The following is a 23036-nucleotide window of genomic DNA, read 5'->3' as shown; positions in this document are numbered from 1 at the left end:
AGCAGTTTTCTCAATGGTGGTGAAATATTCTAGTTTCGTTGTTGCTATGGGTCTGAGAAAAGCCTGTTCAATTCATTTCAGTTCAATTCAATTCAACTCTAGTTGCTGAATATCTAATACACAATAGGTCAATTACACAGACTTTATTGAGCACCTATTATGTAAAAGGTACTGTGCTGGGGAGATGATGAGAAGCCATTTTGCTGCTTTCATAAGGAGACTAAACATTTCTTGGCAGCTAGCAACAAAAGCCCAATACTTGAAGAAAATGAATTTAGTAGAAGAATTTTAAGAGATCATAGAATCAGAATTATTTTCTCTTATCATTTATAATGCTCATATGAGCAAATAGCCATATAAACAAAATTCATATAACCATTAATGACTTAAATGTACATTTGTCATTGTACATCTGTCCTCCTCTCCATATATTCATTTTTGTAAGATGTAGGACAAAATAAACATCAAAAGTTTACAAAAACAATTTTGACTATAGGCATCTTTGTTTCTACTTTGTAGAAGCCAGACAAAAAAATTTGAGAAAAGGTGAGTAATGGTATGTAAGTGTTATTATCTTTGAAATAACCTGTGTAATATTACTGAAAATCTAATGAGCAGGGGACATGGTGTAGAAAATTAGTCTTTTGTTGTTTTCTTCTGTGAAAAATCTATTGATTTGTACTGTATATTAAATATTTATATTTGATTTGTTTCAGTGCAAATGAGATTGTTAGATATGAACAACCAAATAAAGTGTGGAAGGGATTTATAGTTTTGATAAATACCATAGCTGGCAATGGAGTTGTTATAGAGAACTCTGATTTCTAGTGCAAAAAGATTACCTAGCCAAGGCTTCAAACTCAAGATACTTATTCAAAATGTCCTCAAATGTGGGGCCCCTGGGTGGCTCAGTGGGTTAAGCCTCTGCCTTCAGCTCAGGTCATGATCTCAGGGTCCTGGGATCGAGTCTCGTATCAGGCTCTCTGCTCGGTGGGGAGCCTGCTTCACCCTCTCTCTCTGTTTGTCTCTCTGCCCACTTGTGATCTCTGTATGTCAATTAGATAAATCTTAAAAAAAAAAATCTTAAAAAAAAAAGAAAAAGAAAATGTCCTCAAATGTAATGAAAGTGTTAAAATATTTAAAAAAATATATAGTAGAAAGACAAGGTTTAGAAATGGTAGAAACCAATGTGTAATATATTGTGACATAACCTAATGTAACATGTATTATAATAGATATAATACATAATATATAGTTTGTATATTATATACTTTGCATTTATTATATAAATATATATGTATGTTTATATTATACATATTATATATATGTGTACATACAAATATCAATCCAGAAACCCAAAATGCAGTAAACTATTTGGCAAATATCTGCAGCATTCTGTATGACATTGTAGTGACTGCTATTCTATCCTCCCCTACTATAAGAATGCCCCTGAAAATCTTAAAAGCCTCTGATTGATTGCGATTTGACCACATTCCTAAACTGACTGAACATGAGTCTGGTCCATAGTTGGAGGTAGGCATTTGCAAGGCAGGAATTAACCTGTGCCATCAAATCTGGAGATGAATTAGAAGACTATTACTGTTGGTGAAAGATGAGATAACGAAGAGGGACCCTCTAAGAACACAAAGAAATTGAAATAGGATGGCCACGGAGAGTGAAGCCATAAAACAAGGACTTAAGGTTTGATGGATCAGGGAAAAGCAGGGTTACATAAGAGACAGTTGCTGCCCAGGCCAGTTAGACAGGACTGAAACCTGATTGAAGGCATTACCTTATCAAAGGAAAGAATGTGTCATTCAGAAGGATGTTGGCCAACAAGAGAGAAGCAGACAGACACAAGCCAGAGAAATGAGTGCCCTGATTAGACAGTATAAACATCCTTTTTTTTTTTTTTTTTTTTCCACAGGCAGATGCCTCCTTATCCTGGAAGCAGACACCCTGGAGTCATTAAACATTCCGATCACTGGAGTTGACTACAAGAGATCTAGTTCTTTGCCTACTAAGGTACCTTCTGATAAACTGGCTTCCATGTGACTTTTCTACTGGGAAAGAACATGCCAAAGAAATAGTTTGTTCTATTTCTCTTTTTACACATATACCCTGGGTTCTATATCCAAATCAGCATGAGTCATCATCACAAATGTAATCAACCTCGAGAAACTAATAAGACCAAGTTTATGAGTAACTTTGAAGAGAGGAGTCTCAGAGAAATGATGGCCGGGTAAAGCCAAACTTCAGGGGGTTAAACCATGAAAATATCTTAATAAAACTTCCTGTATGCGTTCCTGGTATCTTAAAAGTTTTCAGAACACTTTCGCTTACATTATCTCATTTGACTATTTTGTGAGGGAAGAATTTCAAAACCCATTTGAAAGTAAGGATTCTGGCCTTTAGAGATGATATAATTTTCAGGTGAGAAGTGTGGATAGAGAGCTATTTCTCCTACTATTTTAGTGTTTTCCCTTTGGTCTACACTTCCCATAATTTCTTAAGTATTGCGGTGATCACCGTGGGATTGTAAAAAGTGGGTGAGACAGTTTCTGGCCCACGAAGAGCAGGCAGTACTACAAAGTTACGTGTTACGTAGTTTATTTTGTATTTAAACCTGAAGAGGGATCAATTCAGTCATCTAGCAATCCAATCTAAGCACCAGAACTGTCATGGAGAATACGCAGGTAAGAACTAGCCTTCATCAACTCTTCAAACATGGAAGGTATGGGGTTTCTACTTCCTACTTGCTTTGGAGCTGAGGAGCTTAGAACTCTAAAGTATTGAATGTGTATGACTAGGCACAGTTCTAGTGACATTGTATGAATTATTTTACAAAATTCTCTTAACCACTTTATAAGGGAAATTTCCCAAATAAAAATCTTTTGAGGGGATTCTCTGCTCACTTATCATCTTCTTTGTAAATGTCTCTCTCCCCAGACAAACTATGAACTCCATGAGGGCAGTGGCTAGCTGTCCTGCCCACAGCTGTAGTCTCAGAAGCTAGCAAAGAAGGTACTCCATAATATTTCTTGAATTGAATGTAAAGAACTTGCCTTTCAGAGATAAATAGCTTAATAAATTTCCCAGTTTCTAGAGATTGCAAGTGGTGAATCAAAGCTTCAAACAAAAATCCAAATGAATCCAAAGTCTGTTTACTTGTTGATCTGAATCTTATCTCTCTGTTCATCAAGTGACAGTATTTTTTGCTCAGACTCAACTCAGAGTCATATAAGTATGAATATCCATCCCATTTATGCTAAACAATTTACCTAATCTTCTGTTAAGACAGACAAAACTAAGCTTTGAGTCAAGATCAAAACAGTGATTTATTAACATATAATGTATTATTAGCCCCAGGGGTACAGGTCTGTGAATCCCTAGGCTTACACTTCACAGCGCTCACCACAGCACATACCCTCCCCAATGCCCATAACCCAAACACCCAATCCCTACCCTCCACCCCCAGCAGCCCTCAATTTGTTTTGTGAGATCAAGAGTCTCTTACGGTTTGTCTCCCTCCCAATCCCACCTTGTTTCATTTATTCTTTTCGTACCCCCTAAACCCCCCACGTTGCTTCTCAATTTTCTCATATCAGGGAGATCATAGGATAATTGTCTTTCTTTGACTTATTTCGCTAAGCATAATACCCTCTAGTTTCATCCACGTTGTCGCAAATGGCAACATTTCATTTTTTGATGGCTGCATAGTATTCCATTGTGTATATATACCACATCTTTATTATCCATTCATCTAAAACAGTGATTTAAAGAAAAATTTTAAGACAAATAGAGACCCAAGATGCATATATGTTTATATTCATAGATATTACATATATGCATATATATTTATATATATATGTTCACATGTATTTTATTTGTATAAATATATATGTATAGGTAAGTATGTATATATTTGTATGTACATGTATATATATTTATATATATTTATTATATGTATGTGTGTATGTATATAAAACCAACATTGATGGGGCACCTGAATAGCTCAGTCTGTTAAGTGTCTGACTCTTGGTTTCAGCTTAGGTCATGAACTCATGGTTGCAGGACTGAGTCCTGCATTGGGCTCTGTGCTCCGCATAGAGTCAGCTTGAGATTATCTCTCTCTCTCTGTCCCTCCACCTGCTCACACACTCTCTCTAAAACAAACAACTATATCTTTAAAAAAATTATAAAATACATAAAAGTGTAAGGAAGAAAATAGACTTATTTAATTTTACCACCATCCTGATATATATTTTATACACACATCAAAAGTGACATTAGCTGTATTATTTCCTTTTCACTTTAATTCTTTTTCTCTTTTTGATCTTCATTTTCCTATCGTCATTGTTTGGCTTTAAAGGAAGGGTCTTAGCTGCTTACTCAACATCTCATTCACAGCCCTGAGACAATGTGTCCACGGCACTTTGGTGTTTGGATCTCTTAACTTTGGACCTCTTCTGCTTTCCTCTTTCCCAGCAAGTATTTTCTAGGAAGAAGGAGGGAAGATATTCCCATGTTTCTCTCTTGCTGACTTCCTCTTTTAAGAACTCTTTCTTTGGGGCACCTGGGTGGCTCAGTTGTTAAGCATCTGCCTTCAGCTCAGGTCATGATCCCAGGACCCTGGGACTGAGCCCCACATTGTCCTTCCTGCTCAGCAGGAAGCCTGCCTCTCCCTCTCCTATTCCCCCTGCTTGTGTTCCCTCTCTCCCTGTCTCTGTCTCTGTCTGTCTCTCTCTCTCTCTGTGCCAAATAAATAAATAAAATATTAAAAAAGCAAAAAAACCAACAACCCTTTCTTTATGTAAAGAAATTCCCAAATGAACTCTGCTTTGGAAACAAAATGTTCTTTTAAAAACTTTCCTCACACTTAGAAAAAAGTATTGCTTCAAATTGAGCAAAAATTTTCTCTTTAATTTCAATTTCTAGTGGAGTAATAGAGCAGATTCTTCATCTTCTTTTCCTGAGCAATTTTTGTAACATGAATTTCTGATACCTCAGGGAATTCTTTACCTACTTAATTAATTAGTAGCTGTATCCTTAGAAAGTGCTTTAAATATAGTTTTAAAAATACTCTAGGTGGCACCTGGGTGGCTCAGTGGGTTAAAGCCTCTGCCTTTGGCTTGGGTCATGATCCCAGGGTCCTGGGATCGAGCCCTGCATCGGGCTCTCTGCTCAGCAGGGAGCCTGCTTCTTCCTCTCTCTCTGCCTGCATCTCTGCCTACTTGTGATCTCTCTCTGTCAAATAAATAAATAAAATCTTTAAAAAAAATTTTATATTCTGCCTCAATAGAAAGTTTAAAGTGATAATATCCTTTATGAGATAACAGTTAATCGAACAATAAACTAGGAAGAAAACAATCCCCACTCTCCTGCTGGACATGATCATGTGAAGATTTTATCAAAACAAGTCATATCTTCTCTGATTTCCCTCAGCAGTTCTAATCCATTTGTTTGTTTATTTCCTTAATAAGTTTTAAAGATTTTATTTATTTATTTGAGAAAGAGAGAGAGAGAATGAGCAAGAGGAAGGGCAGATGCAGAGGGACAAGTAGACTCCCACTGAGTGGAGAGCCCAATGCGGGCTCCATCACAGGACTCTGGGATCATGACCAGAACAGAAGGCAGACGCTTAACCAACTGAGCCACCCAGGTGCCCTTCTAATTTCCTCATGTAGAAACTGTTCCAGCAACATCTTCTTCTTAGTTAACTTCATCTATCCTAGTTGCAACTGTCCATCTATAGTAAATTTAATGTAAATATTTAATATTGTAATATAAATATTTACAAATATTTATTGAGCATTCAGTTCTATGCCGGGCATTGCTCCAGGCACAAGCATTACAGCAAGAAGCAGTACAGGCGAAGTCCCTGTTGTCAGAGTTTTTCTTGGTGTTGTGGGAGACAACAGAAAAATAAAAAAATAATTTTAGGTAGCAATTTGAACTTTAAAGAAAATTAAAAAAGGTAGTGTGATAGAAAGAGAATGTGGTAGAGGTCTACCTTAGATATGATGTATTTTTGCTATCACCGTGCAGCAAATGACCTGCATACTTTGTGGTTTAAACCAATGGCAATTTAAATTTCTCACAAGTCTTTGGGTTGACTGGGTAGTTTTCCTGTTCCACATTGTGAGATGTGTTTGCTGATGTGGCTACATTCAGTGGGGAGATCTTTCGGCCCTGCCATGATCAACAAGGCTTTTCACCTTCCCCGGTCTCTCTCCATGTGGGCTCCGTTATTCAACGGTCTAGACAAATATTCCTCACCCCTTGATGGCTAACTTCCAGGAACAAGGGTGGAAGCTGACAGGCTTTTTACAGTTTGAATCCAGACCTGGCTCAGTGTCACTTTCAACACATTCTGTGGATAACAGTAAGTCACAAGGCCATCCAGATTGAAAGGGAGAGAAGTAAAACACCACTTTCTGATGAATGAAGTAGTAAAGAAATGGGACTGTTTTTAGTTCATCAGAAGTTATATGATTATTTGATTACTAATTTGTTTTACTAGACTTTAGGTTCTAAGAACACAGAGATAATATCTATTGTTGTTCACTGTTGCTACACAGGCATGTACCACTGATACCAAAAATGAATGACAATGTCAATAAGTGTCAGGAAAGGTAAGGAAAGCAGATATTGGAGTCAGGTTACCTCCTCCCCATCTTGTAATCATGAAAGGCACTACATTATGAACCATAGAATTTTTTCTCCTCTAACTTTAACAAGACTCTGATGCAGTGATCGTAGTAGCTTTTACCAATCAAAGTTTTTATGCATTATATATAACATTATTCACAGGATCATCAGAGAAACTTTTATGAAGGCTTTTATGCGTTGCACAAACTTCCCATGAGTATAAGGAAACTGAGAGCGTATTTGGATAGGAGCAGTTACAGGGAAACATAAATGAAGGTTATTCTTGAGTCCATCATTCTCAATTCTAGAGCTCCCCTTTCTTATAAGCAATGGTCTTTCAGGTTGAAGATTCGTACCTGTGATTCTTTATTTTAGGACCAGTTCATTCTACCCTGTTATCATCTGGGTTTACAATGATGACTAGCAAGTATCCAACAATGATTATGATTCCTTCATGTCAAAACCACCAAGTGAAGAATGAAAGCACCAATCAACCAGATGTTTCGTCTACATTATGCCAAACTATTAGTTAGACTAAATCAACACCTCTCATCCCCTTTAATTGTCTTGCCAACGTGTAGAGGAAGCCCTTTCCATTGGTTAAAATGGAAAGAACAGAAATCTAGCCTTTTTGTCTATAGAAGCCAAGGAGATAAATTTAGCCCGTTGAAGGATGCTTTCACTTTTCAGCTAGGTGTTGGGGCATTATAACCATAATACTATGTAAAATATATGAATTTGCATCAGGATATTTAGAACTCTCTGGTGTCTCCGTGCCCTAACATATTAGACAAAACTTTGTAATACACATCTTGCTAAAATTCTATTTTCTTCATACCTTGAATCCTGTAATACACCCATTACCTTTGGGAAGGATTTTAGTCTGATATTCAAGATCTTCGGTCTAACTAGTACCCCCCTCCCAGCCCCTGATCCCACTATATCCTTAGGTTCTACATGTTATAGGTCAGGGTTTCTCAACCTGGACTAGATAATCGTTTGCTGTGGGGATTGTTCCATGCCCTGTAAGATGCTTATCAGACTCTTTGGTCTCTTCCCCCACTTTTTTCCTGTGTCACATTTTATCCCTCAATGCATGTGGTTCTTTCACTTTTTTTTTTTTTTTTAAAGATTTTATTTATTTATTTGACAGAGAGAAATCACAAGTAGATGGAGAGGCAGGCAGAGAGAGAGAGAGGGAAGCAGGCTCCCTGCTGAGCAGAGAGCCTGATGCGGGACTCGATCCCAGGACCCTGAGATCATGACCTGAGCCGAAGGCAGCGGCTTAACCCACTGAGCCACCCAGGCGCCCTGGTTCTTTCACTTTGATACAATTTTGTTGGGAAGTGGGGTGGATAATGTGTCAGTGCCGTGTTTACTACCAAGAGCCTGGAGAGAGAGAGGAGGAGGGGGAGGAGAGGCCAAACAGCCAAGGAACAGAAGAAAGAGTATGGATTCCAGGTATTAATTATTTCAAGCTCATGATACTAATAGGACAAAGATTGATCGCAGTATGTCACTTTACATCTCATGAAATGGTATAACACCTGTGTCGCACCATATACCAAGCTGGATTCTTTTATTTGATCTTCTTCAAAATCTCAGGAAGTGTCAGTCATTTACCACAGATAGCCCTGGTAATCAAAGGATGAGCCATGACCAGTGCAAATCCGGTTGCCTGTTGGTCTCTCCTCGATGCTATGCTAAACTTTATAGTGATTTAGGAGATATCATCCTTGAGATACTTTGCTTCGGTTTCATCTTCCTGTTATTGCGAGACGGATCACCTGGAAGAAAAAGCCAATTGAATTCCCATCTTCCCTGTGTATTTCCATTCCAGGCTTTCATTTGCTTTTAATGGCTTTCTCAGGCCTTCCTCCTGAGAGTGAGGACTTCCAGGGCTGAGCTCAGCCCAAACATGAAACTTTTGGGAAAGGGTTAGGAAAGTCTGTTCAGCTGTTTTTGTAGAAGGGGGGGAAAAAAAAGACATAAAGTACCTTTTCTCCCATTCCCAAAATAACTTCGTGTTTGGGCTTTCAAATTAGTATGTGGTCAGACCTTTATAGAACGTCCAGAATCAGTTTAAAAAGACTTGAATTTAAGACTCTTCCCTCTTCTCCCCTTAATGAGCAGAGTCAGGAGCATGAAACACACCGCTCGTTAGATGGCTGATGAACTTGTCAAAGAGTGGCCCCCACAGAGAAGCTTGTCACCTGTGGCCCCTTTGGGTTCTCATTTGGATCCTTCTCTTTTATATTTCCTTTGGCACTCTCCTCCACAGGGAGTTCAGCAGGTCTGCTATTCATTCTATAAACCTTCTTTATTAGCCCCCAACCAGGAGTTCATTCATTTATTTAAATAGATTTTGAATTCCTATGACGTGTTAGATACGATGCTTGGAGTTTCATGTATAGCCTTTCATTGATTCACCCCAACAGCACTTTGAGGTGCATATTGCCATCACCGATTTGCATCAAAGGAACCCGTGGTGTGGTTATAGGAAGTAAACTATCCTTAGACACTAATGTACATATAGAACAGATTCAGTCCACAGCTTTATGTTTGTAAAGCTCATGCTTTAAACCATTGTAAATCCTTGTTTCTTGTAAAGCTAGGAGAACTTGGTTATTGTTTAAATTACAAAAGGAAGGGTTGGAGGAACTTGGGGTATTGAGCCTGGCCAAAGGAGCTGCCAGGTCTTTGATTAACTTGACATGGAAAAGGGATAAATGGAAGCTGTGGGTCCCTGAATGAAGGAAGCCGCATGGGGAGAGATTGCAGGTCAAAATATGGAAGGACTTCATAAGAGTTGGGACTATCCGACATATGAATGCACTCCTCCAGAGATAAGAGAGTGCCGCATAATTTGAAAAGTGCAAGTGTGGGCTCTATAATCACTTGGCAAGGCTGTAATATTGTAGGGAAGATTCAGGCAGTCGATGACTTGGTGAATATTGAGCTTGGCTCTCTGGGTTGTAATTCTGTGTTACCCTGGCCTTAAGACCATGAATTTATCTGACCCAGAATATGTATCTTTACCTGTTTAGACTTCAGATTCTCCATGTGTGAAGGTTATTTCTAGTTCTGAAGTTTTCAGCTCTCGGGGCCAAAACTATATATAGGGATATAGTTACAAGTACAGTTTTATTACTCTTTTAACCTGACAGAGGTTAACATAATGTTGAAATCTTGGGTTTCATTCTCAGGTTGGCCGGCTCAGTCCTGGAAACTTGAGCCTGGGGTCAAGGTTCTCTTTTGCTAATTTCCTCTCATTTTGTTCTCAGTTAAATCCAAAGTTTGTTTTATTTAGCTCCCTGGGTCACTGAGGAACAACTTTCTCCAAATATTCCTGAGCTCCACTGCGAATGGTGATTGATTTAAAGACTTCTTGGTACTTCCAGAATAAGGGTTCCATTAGAGGACAAGATGGTCCAGAAGAGACCATCTTGGTGGTCAGCAAAGGGACTGTGGGAAGGCTGACAACAAGGGTTGGCACAGGCATCAGGTGACATTCTAGAAAGGTCGCTGAGCAGTTTACAAGAAATACTTGTGAAGGTTGTTACAAAGATTACCTGTGTTATATATATGTGATATGTTCAGAATAGTGTGCTGGGCACATGGTAAATAGCATAAAAATACTGTATGGGTTTTAATGTTATTGTTATTGTCTTGCTTTATTGCCATTACCATTATTATTACAATTATCACCCTCTGAATCTAGTCCAGTAATTGTACATAGTAGGTACTCAAGAAACATTTGTTGAATGAATAGGAAAAGGAATGAATAGCTTTGAAAAACATGAAAAAAAAATGAAGGAATAGCTTTGAAAAGCAACGGTTGAAAGGCAAAGTGGTGACTGCATGTTTTGGTAATGGTAAGGCTTTTACAGAGGAAATGGGAAAGCCCTGTAAACTCTGACATCCTGTTAATATTATGTCGTTATTGTGAACTGTCAGTCCAGATTTTTCTCTGTGATTCTTTTTAAGGTAAAACTCTTGGAAATTAGAGGGTCTATGGAAAATGTGATTTAGGATAAGTATTTATCATTAGTCTGCCCTTTGCCAATTTCTAAGCCTGAATGAGTTTTTGTTCAAGCCAAACAGTGAAAAATTGTTCTGCTTCTGAAGTTTTCCAAGGGACCAAAATGCCTCTAATTGGAAAAGAAATACTGCTTATTCCACCCCTGTATTTATTGCTCAATATATGCATATATTAGTGTTCACTGAGCCAACATGTCTGCTTTCTTATTGAAGAAGATGTAGGTTCAAGTCTCTTCCGGGCCCGAGTTGCAGGGGTCAGCGTGCCTTATCCTGAGTCTGTGTTCAGCTGAGTCAAGGCCTCTTCCCCTGCAGACCGGGGAGAGATTGCCCAGGAACAGGAGCAGGTGAGTTACAGAATTATGAAGCTGCCTCCTTACTTCAGAAAGTCAGCAAAACTATAAATGTCCCCAGGTACTCCCAGTGAAACCCAGTTGGATCATTCCATTCTATCACTGCTGGCGAGCTCACTACCTGGAGATGTCAGAAGCCTATCAGGCAGCTGGGGACAACAAACCATACAGAGAGAGTCTGGTTTTCTAAAGAGACTCATGTTTTCACCCAACTGCTTTCCATATTGAGACCACTGCGAATAGTGTCTGACCTTCAGTCTTAGAGACCTAACAACTGAATTTTTCAAGGTACCCAGAACCAAATATGTAATTGGTGCTCAATAAATATCAGGAATTGATATTCTTATTCTTTCTCACCTGGTGGACCCATTGACAAGTTTTGAGAGTTCTCTCACGGTAGCCACCTACATGCTGAGCTTCCCGTCTCATGTGCCTTCCCCTCATGCTAGAGGCAGAGAGCAGAGGCACTGTTAACATTTGGAAAGGAGGGGTAAGCAAGATGCCTAACTTATTTTCTGCTGCAGAATTCATTCTCTTGGCATAAATAGCGAGGAATGTTTGTAATGTAAACACCTGCATAGAGCATCTCTTATATGGATGGGAACAAATGCATCTTTGGCTTCTGAGGTACCTGCCTAGGATGGGAAGGAAGCCCAATACTGGTCCAGGGGGCATACATAGAATGTGCAAGGTTTATTTGAAATACATTTAAAAAAAATTCAACTTTCTTAAAAAATTGTTCCTTCTCAAGAGATTGTCCCTTCTCAAAAGAGGATTTTCAATGAGATCTGCATGGTCAAACAGTATGGGATGAGTGGCACTTGCTATTGTGCAGGATTATGGTAACTCCTTTCCATGCATGGGCTCATCAAATCTTCACAAAGGCCATGCAAACTATGTGTCATAATCTCTACTGTAGAGCAGAAAGAACGGAGGCTCCCAGAAGTTACACAATTTGCTTTGGTCCTGCAGTTAATAAGTTGCAGAGGCATTATGGGAAACAGAGTTTGCTGCCTCAACTTCCCATACTCCTAACACCAAGAAGAGGGGAAGAGAGACCAAAGGAGGAAACAGGAGAAGAAGAGCTTGGCTATGGCAAGGAGGAGGGGGAAACCAGGACAGAGAAAACTGACACTTGAGGGGTAGAGAGAAATATAATTCAGAGCAAAGCAAACCCACTAGGTTTTCTGTTCTTTATAATTTAATTCGTAGTAGCATCATGTGGAAAATGTTAGTGGTTGACTCAGTGGGACTGCCAGCAAAGCATATATTTTGAAAGTTGAGTGGAGCGCCCACATTTGCTTGGTCTTGGAATGAACGCTGGGCAAAGATCAAAGCAAGAGAAGACGTTAAGAAAACACATTTCTTTCACTGCCTGCAGGAGGAAACTTTTCACAACTGGAAAATGCATGCCATTACTGCCAATCTTGGAGCATGGAGGTTTTACTTGATTAATCATAACTGCTAGGTTCCTCTCTGTAAACAGCAAGCTGTTGACATACAAAATATCTTTTGGTGGCTTTTTGGGTTGTGTGTGTGTGTGTGTGTGTGTGTGTGTGTGTGTGTGGAATAGCAAAAAACAGGAAATGGTGCATTGTACAAGCCTTCTGAGAAAACGCTTCCTAGAGTCAAAATAGGATACTCTGTATCCTAATGTACTGAATATAGGGTAATACAAAATTCTGAAGTCATCAGAAAGCCTCAAGAGAAAAGTTCTATCTTTAGATATAGGTTATCTACTTAAAGTGTCTGAGGGGAAAAATGCAGAAATACAATGATGCTGCTTGACATCATTAGTAAAGGGAAGATAGATTTTTAAGCTTTAGTGCAATCATAGTTATTTTTGTGTACTTGTCAGTCATGTGAGGCATTCTCGTGGTTGAGTGCAAATCTCCACCTGCAGAGTGCTGTTAACCCAGGCCATCAAGTAGGTTAGACGGGGCTTGGGCTGGTGGGTCTGAGTTGGGGCTTTGAGTTAGAGGGGTCCGCTGGGGTCCGAATATATCTTGATGCAGTTAGGAAAGCAGCTGAATTCAGTTCAGACATATCCAACTACCTTGGTGGGGAAGGGGAAGGTGATCAAGAATCTGAGGGGTCAGTGCTGTCAAATCCAAAGTTGGGGGAAGAGAAGAAATGAAGTTAAGAGTTAGGGATTTGGAATAATATATAAGAAGATTGAGAAGAATGATGCACATTCTTCTGGGATAAAAATCAACAATGGGACATGTGGAAGATTGAAGTACATTTCTGTCACCTTCACCACCCTAACCTTAGAGCAAACCTCCATCATCTCTTTTCAGATGACCTTTAACCAAACCACATGGTCTTCCTGCTTCTGTTCTTGCTTCTCTATGGAGAATCTTTCCCAGACTATATGTAAATGTCTGGGGAAAATGACTATCTTTTTTGGTTATCAAAGTGATCAAATCACTCCTCTCCTTAGACCTCCATGTATTGAAATTCAAATGGAAATGAGATCGCTGAAATTTGAATAATATCCAAGTATCATTCATTAGTACTCAAATATATTAGTTACATATATTATATAAAATATGTTAATTAGTATTCAAATATGTCTTCTCCTTAGATCTTCAGTGTATTAAAATTAGAATTATATCCAAATTTCTTATGATGGCCATCTAGTTCCTTTATTACCTAGCCCAGATATCCTCTCTGACTTCAAGTTTACTAATTCTTTCCTTGATTTGCTCTGCTATAGGCCCACTGTTTTTTTGCCTTCTCTTCTCAAACATAAAATTGTCTCTGTCTGAAGGAATTTGAATTTGTCTTCTGTCTGAAGAATTTATTATTCTTTTACCAGGAATACTCTTTCCTCTAACATTTACTTTCTTGGTCTTCTACACAACATTTGAGGCTCTGTTCTAATATCTCTTATTTACTCAGAGGGGTCTTCCTTAACACCATCTTAACTAAAATAGTATGTATCACTGCCTAATATCCCATTCTACAGATATTTTCATTTATTTGTTATCTCCCCACAAGAGGAGTCCTAATGATTCATTTAACTGCTGTGAAGTGTGTAAACCTGGTGATTCACAGACCTGTACCCCTGGGGATAAAAATATATGTTTATAAAAAATAAAAAGTTAAAAAAAAAAAAAAAAAGAAAAAAAAAAAAAAAACTTGCATGTTTCAATATAAGATCGAGGAGAACATGGATTTTGTCTGACTGCTGTATCCTGAACAGGGCCTGATACCCAGGAAGGATTCAATGGCTGTATTTTTTTCCATTTTTAGTATACATGTTAGCAAGCACTCAGTGAGTGTATTTTGAATGGAAGAATGGATGCATGAAAGGCAGACCTATAAGGTACATGGAGCCCAGACAAGGAATCTTTCCATCTGCTGACTGAGTAACTTGTCTCAGTCTTCTGAGTATTTACTTGTCTAGGTATGAACACTGGGCTCCCATCACCAAATGCTAAACATCACAAACTGTCCTGGCCAGTTCAGCATCAATAATCATTTGTTGTCAATTGTGATAATATGGGTGAAAGTGCTTGGAAAATACAAGATTTAGCAAGAAGCCGGTTGCTCTTACGCAAAGAATCATGGAGCGACAGGAGATTCTTCATCCAACATAAAATTAAGCAGAGAAATAAGTTCTTTGAGAGAAACTGGATTTGCATTTTTTTTTCATATTAGGAAAATGTTCATTTCATAGGCCATTTAGAATAGGTAGGGAGGGGGCGCCTGGGTGGCTCAGTGGTTTGGGCTGCTGCCTTTGGCTCGGGTCATGATCTCAGGGTCCTGGGATCGAGCCCCGCATCGGGCTCCCTGCTCCGCAGGAAGCCTGCTTCCCTCTCTCTCTCTCTCTGCCTGCCTCTCTGCCTACTTGTGATCTCCATCTTTCAAATAAATAAATAAAATCTTTAAAAAAAAAAAAAAATAATAGGTAGGGAGTTAAGAAATCACGTGTCTCGTCTCCCACCTTTAGAACGGAAAAGACTTTCATCACTAGTGGTTAGTAGAGGAGACAACCCGCCTGCTTTGGAATCTTGACTCCATTCCTGTCTGGCTATGAGACCTTGGGTAAGTCACTTAACTTACTCTTTGTGTCTCAGTCTCTTTATTCAAAATTTTAGAAAATATAACAGCTACCTGAAATATAACCCTAGAAGATTATGTCAGATAATGCATCAGAAATACTTTGAGCGGTGCTCGTTTAATAAATATTGGCTATTATCTGCATTTTGCAAACAAAAGGTTGGAATTTCAGATCACTTAAGGGATTTATTCAAAACTGTACAACTAATACATAGTAAGACAAGATCTAGAAACCGGAACCTCTGCTTCCTGAAGTACCGTGGGGGAGATTTAAGCATTTTTTAAAAATCTATGCTACTGAACATAATGAATATCTAAAATAGATACATGCTACAAACCAATGTATTACTAGGATATCATTTTTTTCCCAAAGGAAAATATAGTTACATAGGTATTCATTAAAAAATACTAAAAAAGTAAGTACACTAAAATGCAAATAGTAGGTGTATACTGGGGGACTAGGAATGATTTTGTTTTCTTTGTGTTTTGCTGTTTACATGTCATTAGAATACAACAGCTATGGCTTGTATAGTTGGAAAAAAATGTTATTTAAGAGCAGAACAACAATAATACCAACAACAATAAAAACCTTATATCTTTTGAATGTATGATTACACCAAATCCTTATTTTATTTACACTGCTTTACATTTCCCAAATAATTCTAGCTTACATTCTTGCTAAGCTCCCACAGAAGCCTGTACTTTGACAGTCCTACATGGTACTATGATCTTTAGTCTAGCTCTCCTTTTTCTCACATGTCTACATGCCATTTTCTATTGTGGGTACCTTAATGGTGGCTTTTTAAAAATGCTGGATGAATGACATACCCATCGGGATCTTGACTCTGGAGATAGTATTCCTAAGGATAACCCCAACTCCAAAATTGCTAAGATGATGTACAGAATCTCATTCTCTAGATCAGCAAATTGTGCTTCTGCATTTCTGTATTCTATTTCTAACCAAGACTTGTCTCCAGTTGTTCTTTACGAAAACACTGATTTTGTATGAAAACACTGATAAACCACAGTTAGCATTTATATTTCACAACCGATTATTGTTTCTTATCAAAAAGATTTTATTAACATCCTCGGAAAAATGTCCCAAGGGAAGTTTGAGCATGCTAACCATTTAGAATGATTTCCTATCTTTAGTGGTTTTCATGGATATTTTTATTACTTGCTAAAATAGTTTATAATCTATGTTTCAAGGCTTCTCTCAGAAAGCTTTGAGCCTATTTCCTTAGCAGAGTTATAAGAAAGAATTTAAAAGACAATGAAAAGTATGTGAGCTGTGGCACAGCCTCTCCCTGCTGCCTTTCATAACACATCTCCACCAGCAGGCTTCTGCCAGCTTCTAGGCGTGTGGCCTGGTGGTTGCAGAGGCTAACAAGGCCTGGTGTTTTTTATCAACAGACTCTAGACAGACAGACACCTATGGAATGCTTCAAAGTAAGGATATGGAAATTTTCACATGATCAGATTGGGAGAGTGGGGAGTAGTGGTATTTAACAATGCATCACACAGAGAAAGTAGCAGTGAGAAATTCTGTAAACACAGGAGCCACTCAGCTTCTGACTGACAGAGGTCAGACATCTGAACTGTTATGGGATGTCAGCTGACAGACCTATAGGAACAACATTTGCAGTAGACAGCTGGTGGCCCCAGGGGACCCCGACCCTCCACATTCTTCTTTTATTTGATCTATACTCTACTAGATAACCATCAGTTTAAAAGGGGAGTACATAGTGAAGTATATAAGACACAGTTCTCATCTTGAGAAAATTCTCTAGGCTTTCTGGGCTCAATTACCAAAATAATCATTAAACATTTATCGAGGATTCACTCTGTGTCAGGTGTCAAGTGTTTGAAGCACTTGGCATAATTCCCTTTCTATGATACTTTCTTTACACAGTTTGTTGCTAGAAGTGAGAGAAGTATTTCAGGCAATATTCTTAGCACAGGCCCTGAGTTCTCAAAAAAGTTAGCAGTTTTGTTGTTAAAACGAACCAAAACTTAGGGTTCCTGGGTGGCTCAGTCAATTAAACATCTGCCTTCAGGTCATTGGTCCCAGGGTCCTGGGTCCAGTCCTGTATCAAGCCCTGCACTGGGCTCCCCACTCAGTGGGGAGTCTGCCCCCATCCCCTGCTTGTGCTCTCTTTCTTTCTCTCTCTCTTTCAAATAGGTCAATAAAACATTAAAAATAAGCTAACTGAAAACTATAACAATAACAAAAATGTCTCTTACTCAAATAAAACTCCAAGAGGCTTTTTAAAACTTTTAGTTAGATTAAGTCCCATAGCTTTGTGGTATCCCAGAATTACCCACAACCTAACTCCTGATGCATGCTAAGGGATACGTGCATCCCATCCTTAAGGGATGCAACCTACCTGATGCAAGTTTAAGGGATTGGTATTTATAAAAATAAAGCATATCCTAAATTGTATGGATATTTTTGTCAGATTTCTCAGGGAAGAAAGTATGTAGTCTTCTTTCAGATTCTCAAAATATTATTTCATGGTCTGAGAAATAAAGAAGCACTATTGAAAAGAATCTTGTTAGCATAACAAGGTAGTCAGGAGGAAAGAGGTGAGTGGGTCTGTTCCCCGCCTCCCCTCCCCCCATAAGAGGATTTGAAAAGACTTGAGATGTTAGTCTCTGGGTTGGTATCTAGGGCGGCTCACTCCCCAACCTGGAAATTCTCATTTGCTCTCTAAGGCCATTTACATAAGACGCTGTGGGATTACTGGCTGTACATCTAGCTTTGAATGGATGATTCAATGTCAGATAATTTCGTTCTGGTTTTGCAGGACTCATAGAATGTTGGCCCTGGAAAGAACCTCATACATCATCTGTTTCAGGGTTTTCAAATTTGTAGCAGATGTGCCCCTGCGCCTCTTTCTGCACCCATGGAAGGCTTCTCTAACTGGGGACAGCCTTCTTTACATCTGTGCCTTCTAAATCCTTTTTAGCCCAATAGTGTATGCAGCCGTTTACGGGTTGATTGAAATTAGCATGCACAGTGAAGCCAGTTTTCTAACCGTGTCATGTGCTTAATATTCTCCTATTACAGATGGGGAGACTGAAGAGATGACATTTAATATGTCCATGGATTAGACTTGAGTCCTGTGAAGTGAGTGATAGGAAAATTTTGAGATATTAAATGTTGTAACTACAAACTACAATCATTTAAGTGCCAAACGTCATCTCCTTTGCCTCTGCTGTTTTTCCCTCGTCTTTCATAGCATAAAGAAGTAAACACTTTTCAACAATCATTTATGTTCTCCCCACACACCCGTATAAAGGCAGCTAAAAGCAGTCTCCTGAGTGCTGCAAAAAGATTACAAACGATTATTTTAAGTATTATTGCATGCATTGTTCTTTTATATTTTAAACAATGCAGTAGCTATGCGAAGTTACAGGCCTCAACATCCTTGCAAGGAGCACATTAAGAGTCCTCAAGCTGTTGCAACAAGGGTCAGCCATTCTGGGTGTTAGTATCCCCTACAGTAATATACTGGACACATTATAAACATAGAAAACTGGATTCTTCGTGCATGGGAGAGAAAAAAATGCTTCAATGTTTGAAGAGTAGATTATGAACATTTATTTTTTTTCCTCTGTGTGTGTGTATGTGTGTGTGTGTGTATAAAAGGAAAACATATTTAAGGTGAGAGGGAAAGCCCAGGGGAAAGACATGAAATAAAGGGCATTTCCACCTTTTGAAATCATTAGTCAATAACACAGACCCGGCTTCAAAATTATTTAACATCATTATAGTTCCTGTAACTTAGCATGGGCCCTCCATCTGCATTACGAGGGCATATAACTTTTGAGCCTTGTCATAAATTTTCCAGTTGTTTCTATGGGAAAAAGTGGGGGGAAATGGAGTTTTTAGGCAGACCAGCAGAGATCAACTTCTGGCAAGACCTAGATTTTTTCTTTTGGGGATGGTAAGGGTGGCCAGGGAAGGGTTGATTGCCAAATGCGTAGCCATCCCTCTGCCTTCTTGATCAGATACGCTGAGTAAACTGGCTCAAATCCCACCCATCTCTTTCCTCCTGCACTGTACTCCTCTTCGCACTTTGAAAGTTATGGGTATCAATTAGAAAATAAGCCAGTGTTATACGAGAACATATTTATTGGCTGAATAATAAAACTAAGTGAAGGAATTATTAGAATTAGAATCCCCCCCGCCTTACTTGAAGTACAAGTTTCCAATACTCAAACAGAAGCAAAAGCCCAAACCCAGAACGAATACATTGGTAACCTGCATCATCGGCATTCAGACGTGGGTTCAAACAATCTATCTACTTTTTTGTAACGGACTGTAGCTCTGAGGACACAGGCATACAATGAGAGACACAACAAATCAGCTTAGCAACATTGAGTCTGTACCCACCACATAGCTTGCACTTCTTAAATGTGGTCACTTCAACTTAATACTCACAGAGGCCCCTCAGACTTGCCCTGCAAAGGACGATTTGCGTACAAATTCTAGGCGATACTCTTACGAATAACAAAAAAACAAAACAAAACAAAACAAAAACAAAGAGTGAACAAAAAACCCCCCAAACAAAAAACAAAACCTTGGAGACCATGGTTAATAAATAAGAGAGAAAAAGAGAACAAGAAACTGGCAAATTCCATCAGCTGGTAGGAAGGCTGAGCAGCACCTCAGACCTCATCTGAAAAACAGACAGCTGACAAGTTTCAGAGCCCAAGAGTGAAGGCTGAAGGCGAAAAGGAGCTCTGCACTATCCTCTCTGAGTATTTTCACATAATCTCCAGGGTGGGGAATTTTAATCGCTCCCTACTGCACAAACTGCGTCCTTCTAGATGTGGCTGAAACAGGTGTCTCTGCAGAGTTATAAAGTCCTTTAGCAAAGGCAGGAGGCATGGCTTTAAGTTGTTCTTTCCAAGTAAATCAATAGCAATCCCATAAATAATGTACAAAAATGAAACAACTTGACTCTCACTTATTCAAAGATCACTTCAGATCATTCTCCAAGTGCAAATCCAGATATAAAAAATAAGAAGCACAAAAGAAATGTTAGCCCCGTCTTCTGTCCCCGCCCTCCACAACCGGGCTCACTTGCTGTCCTCTCCCCGGCAGTTTGCCCTTCCACCTACACCTTAAGATAATCATTTTTCAGCCGACCTAGCCGGGTCCCATGGCTCCTGATGGTGAGGGCCAGCAGCTCGTATTTGTCCCTGAGCCCCACAGAGATGTCAAGCGTTTCCTTCAGCAGGGACCTGGTGTGGACCAGCATCCCCAGGAAGTCCTCGTTGAGCCTGCTTTCTTGCCGGCTGTCCTGTTCCTGGCCCTGCTTAAACTTGCTTTCCAGCTCAGTGAGGGACTTGTCCGAGTTGGAGTAGGCATCCCCGATCTGGTGGGACTCCCGCCGCAGGTACTTGCCATAGCTTTCTTCCCCGTCCAGGTCGTAGGAGATGCTCTTACTGATGCCCTCCAGGACACGCCCAGCATCTTCCACTTGGCGGCCCAGCACAGTGAACTCTTCCCGAAGCGTGAGGCTCAGCAGACTGCTGGCCTGGCTCCCCTCCCCCTGGGAGCAGCGCCGGTGGTCACTCACCCTGAAGAGCAGCTGGCATTTCTCAGGGTCATCATTCTCTTCATAGTCCCCATCCGGCACGAAGTAGTGGTGCAGAGTCCCATTGGACATCTCCGGGTAAAGAGGGCCATCGAAGTAGCCCTGACACAGGTGGCAGAAGAAACCCATCCAGAGGAACTTCAGGAACACCATCCTGGAGAGTCAGGGTGACTGGGGACCCCGGGAGAAGACCGTCCGTCCAGGCACGAAGAAGGGGGGGGGTCCCCCTGGGAGTCAGTGCCTTTCCAAGACGGTGACAGCCTCAGTTCCCGCAGGCTTGCTGCACCCTGGCCCCCCCTCCCCAGCAGGCTTCATGTGGCTGTGTCACCGGTGCCTGGGGAGCACAGCCACACAGCACAGGGTGCACCCAGGCTCTTGCTCCTGTGCTCTGGACTGGAATGCTGCCTGCTCCTTCCAGGCGGTGGTGGCGGGATCACAGGCAGGAGAGGGAACCCCAGCTCCAGGGCTCTGGTGCCCCACTGTCCCTCAGAGTTCCCCCTTGCTCCTAAGAGATGGAGCGTGTAGCTGGAGAGAAAGGCTCTTGCCTTCTGATACGATTTCAACTTCTGGACTGGGTGGGAATGTGGAGCTTTTCCTTTGGCTAATGATATCCTGAGGATCTCTCTGCTCTCAAATTACAGCTGGTTTCGTCACTTGGAAGCCAGGGAACAAGTTTGGAAAGAAACCTCTCACCAGGTCTCTGTTATTAAAGGTACAGGATCTTTTTTTTTAAGACTGGAAAGGGGACCGTGCAAAATAGAATTTAGCTTGAAGGAGAAAATGAGAACAGAGTAAATAGAAATCCCACGACAGAAAGACTGATTTGCTATTAATGTCTTAGGGGAAGCGTGATTACCCTGGAGAAATACTATTTCACATTTTAAATAAGTACCCGTTTGATTAGATTTGTTAAGTATCTCTATTTTTATCATTAAAAATTCAACATTAAAAGGTTTGTGACTTCGAAGGCAAATTTGCAGTGTTGGATGTGGCAGTTTTGTTTGGAAATGGTTAGAGATGTTAGTAACAATACTTTGGAAGCAATAGCAATATAGAAAATGATTAATGCACGGTTGCTAGCATGTACAGGAATAAAAACTGAAAATGGGATTTTGCCAGTTTAATAAGTAAGTGGATGACTGAGATAATTGTTTAATCCTATGAAAATGCATTTGTGCTAAGCTTTGGCAATGTATCTTTAGCCTAACGCCTTTGCAGTTACTGTCTCTTTTGAGATACTTCAAAGTTTTTGAAGAATGTAGGGCTGGCACTATTATCTCCATTTTCCGGATGGAGAAACCAAGGGACAGGATGGGAAACAAATCATTTGTAGTCACAATGTTAGACTGTATTAGAGCCAACACAGGGTCTTTTCATTTAATTAAAAAAAAAAAAAAGTATTTTTTTTTTCCACCAGGCCATTTTAGTTTCTGATCTTTGAGTTAATTAACAAATTGGCATCCATCGGGCCAACTCATCTGTCCAAGAAATGTTTATTGAGCATTTACTCTATGCTAGAGTTTATTTTAGATATGGCTACCAGAGCTGTGGAAGCCGAGACTCGTGGATAGAGGAGAAGTCTGGCTAAGTAACTGGATATTTCGTCACCGTGGTGCCACGGGCCTAGATTTTTTGAGACATGTTGACTGCACATTTTAATTCTTAGCCAGATATTTGGCATCATGAAAACATGATCAAAAGGAATTTTCTTAGTGATTACGGTAACCAAAAGATGATGACTTCTTTTCACTGCATTCCAGCAGAAAACTACCACCTTCTCCATTGGAGAGACTGGACTGTTGGACTCAAGAGCCATATTACTTCATTCTTTTTTTTTTCCTGGGACATTCACAAATGACAACAGATGGATTCAAATTGGCCGCTGGGCCAAAGAAGGGAAGAGGAATTTACTCGGATTCACTCCACTTCTTGCACAATCCCTCCCTGACTTACGAACCGAATCGGTTAAGCAGACCTAAGTTAAGTACTTATTACTACTTGCTCCCTACTCTGTGCAGGGCACAGTGTTGAGTTAACAGTGATGTGAAACAGTGATGTGCAATAAAAAGTTTCAGCCTACAAAGAGTTTGCTCCCTGGTTAAAGAGTCAGGCATATCTACACAAATAATCTTGATACGAATGACTGAGAGTATTTACTTTTTCCTACAATGACCCCATCTAAAGATATAAACTCCATGTCATGTATCAGGAAGGCATCACTTTGGTACAAGTAACTGAAAGTCAAATTCAATCATGGTGAAGTAAAAAAGGAATTCACTGACTTACAGAAAGTCTATAATTAGATTTTCAGTCTGCG

The 23036-nt window shown here is 39.8% G+C and overlaps 2 protein-coding genes across 4 annotated transcripts in view; one reads left to right on the top strand and one right to left on the bottom strand.

The window, feature by feature from the left end:
• The window catches only part of LOC309841348 (uncharacterized protein), a 208523-nt gene that overhangs the window by 170964 nt on the left and 14523 nt on the right, over nt 1–23036 (top strand). Inside the window, exons 7-9 of one of the 3 annotated variants that reach the window (XM_082684237.1) lie at nt 1928–2025; nt 21361–21431; nt 22483–22802. In XM_082684237.1, coding sequence (XP_082540363.1) covers nt 1928–2025; nt 21361–21429 — 167 coding nt within the window. In that variant the 3' untranslated portion in view covers nt 21430–21431; nt 22483–22802. Of the gene's footprint in view, nt 1–1927; nt 2026–21360; nt 21432–22479; nt 22803–23036 lie in introns of those variants that run through there. The other 2 variants (XM_082684236.1, XM_082684238.1) reach the window with 2 other exon arrangements.
• On the bottom strand, nt 19231–21335 carry FIBIN (fin bud initiation factor homolog). Its single transcript, XM_082684234.1, has one exon. The coding sequence runs from the start codon at nt 20870–20872 to the stop codon at nt 20237–20239; it is 636 nt and encodes a 211-aa protein (XP_082540360.1). The 5' UTR covers nt 20873–21335; the 3' UTR covers nt 19231–20236.

This window comes from Mustela nivalis (genome assembly GCF_964662115.1).
Source record: "Mustela nivalis genome assembly, chromosome: 9".
NCBI classification, from domain to species: Eukaryota; Metazoa; Chordata; class Mammalia; order Carnivora; family Mustelidae; genus Mustela; species Mustela nivalis.
The sequence above is the reverse complement of the archived record's forward strand: the minus strand, read 5'-3'. Positions and strand labels throughout refer to the sequence as shown.

What these genes read in the sequence shown, in the direction of transcription:
- FIBIN (XM_082684234.1), bottom strand. Translation starts at nt 20,872, where the DNA reads ATGGTGTTCCTGAAGTTCCTCTGGATGGGTTTCTTCTGCCACCTGTGT.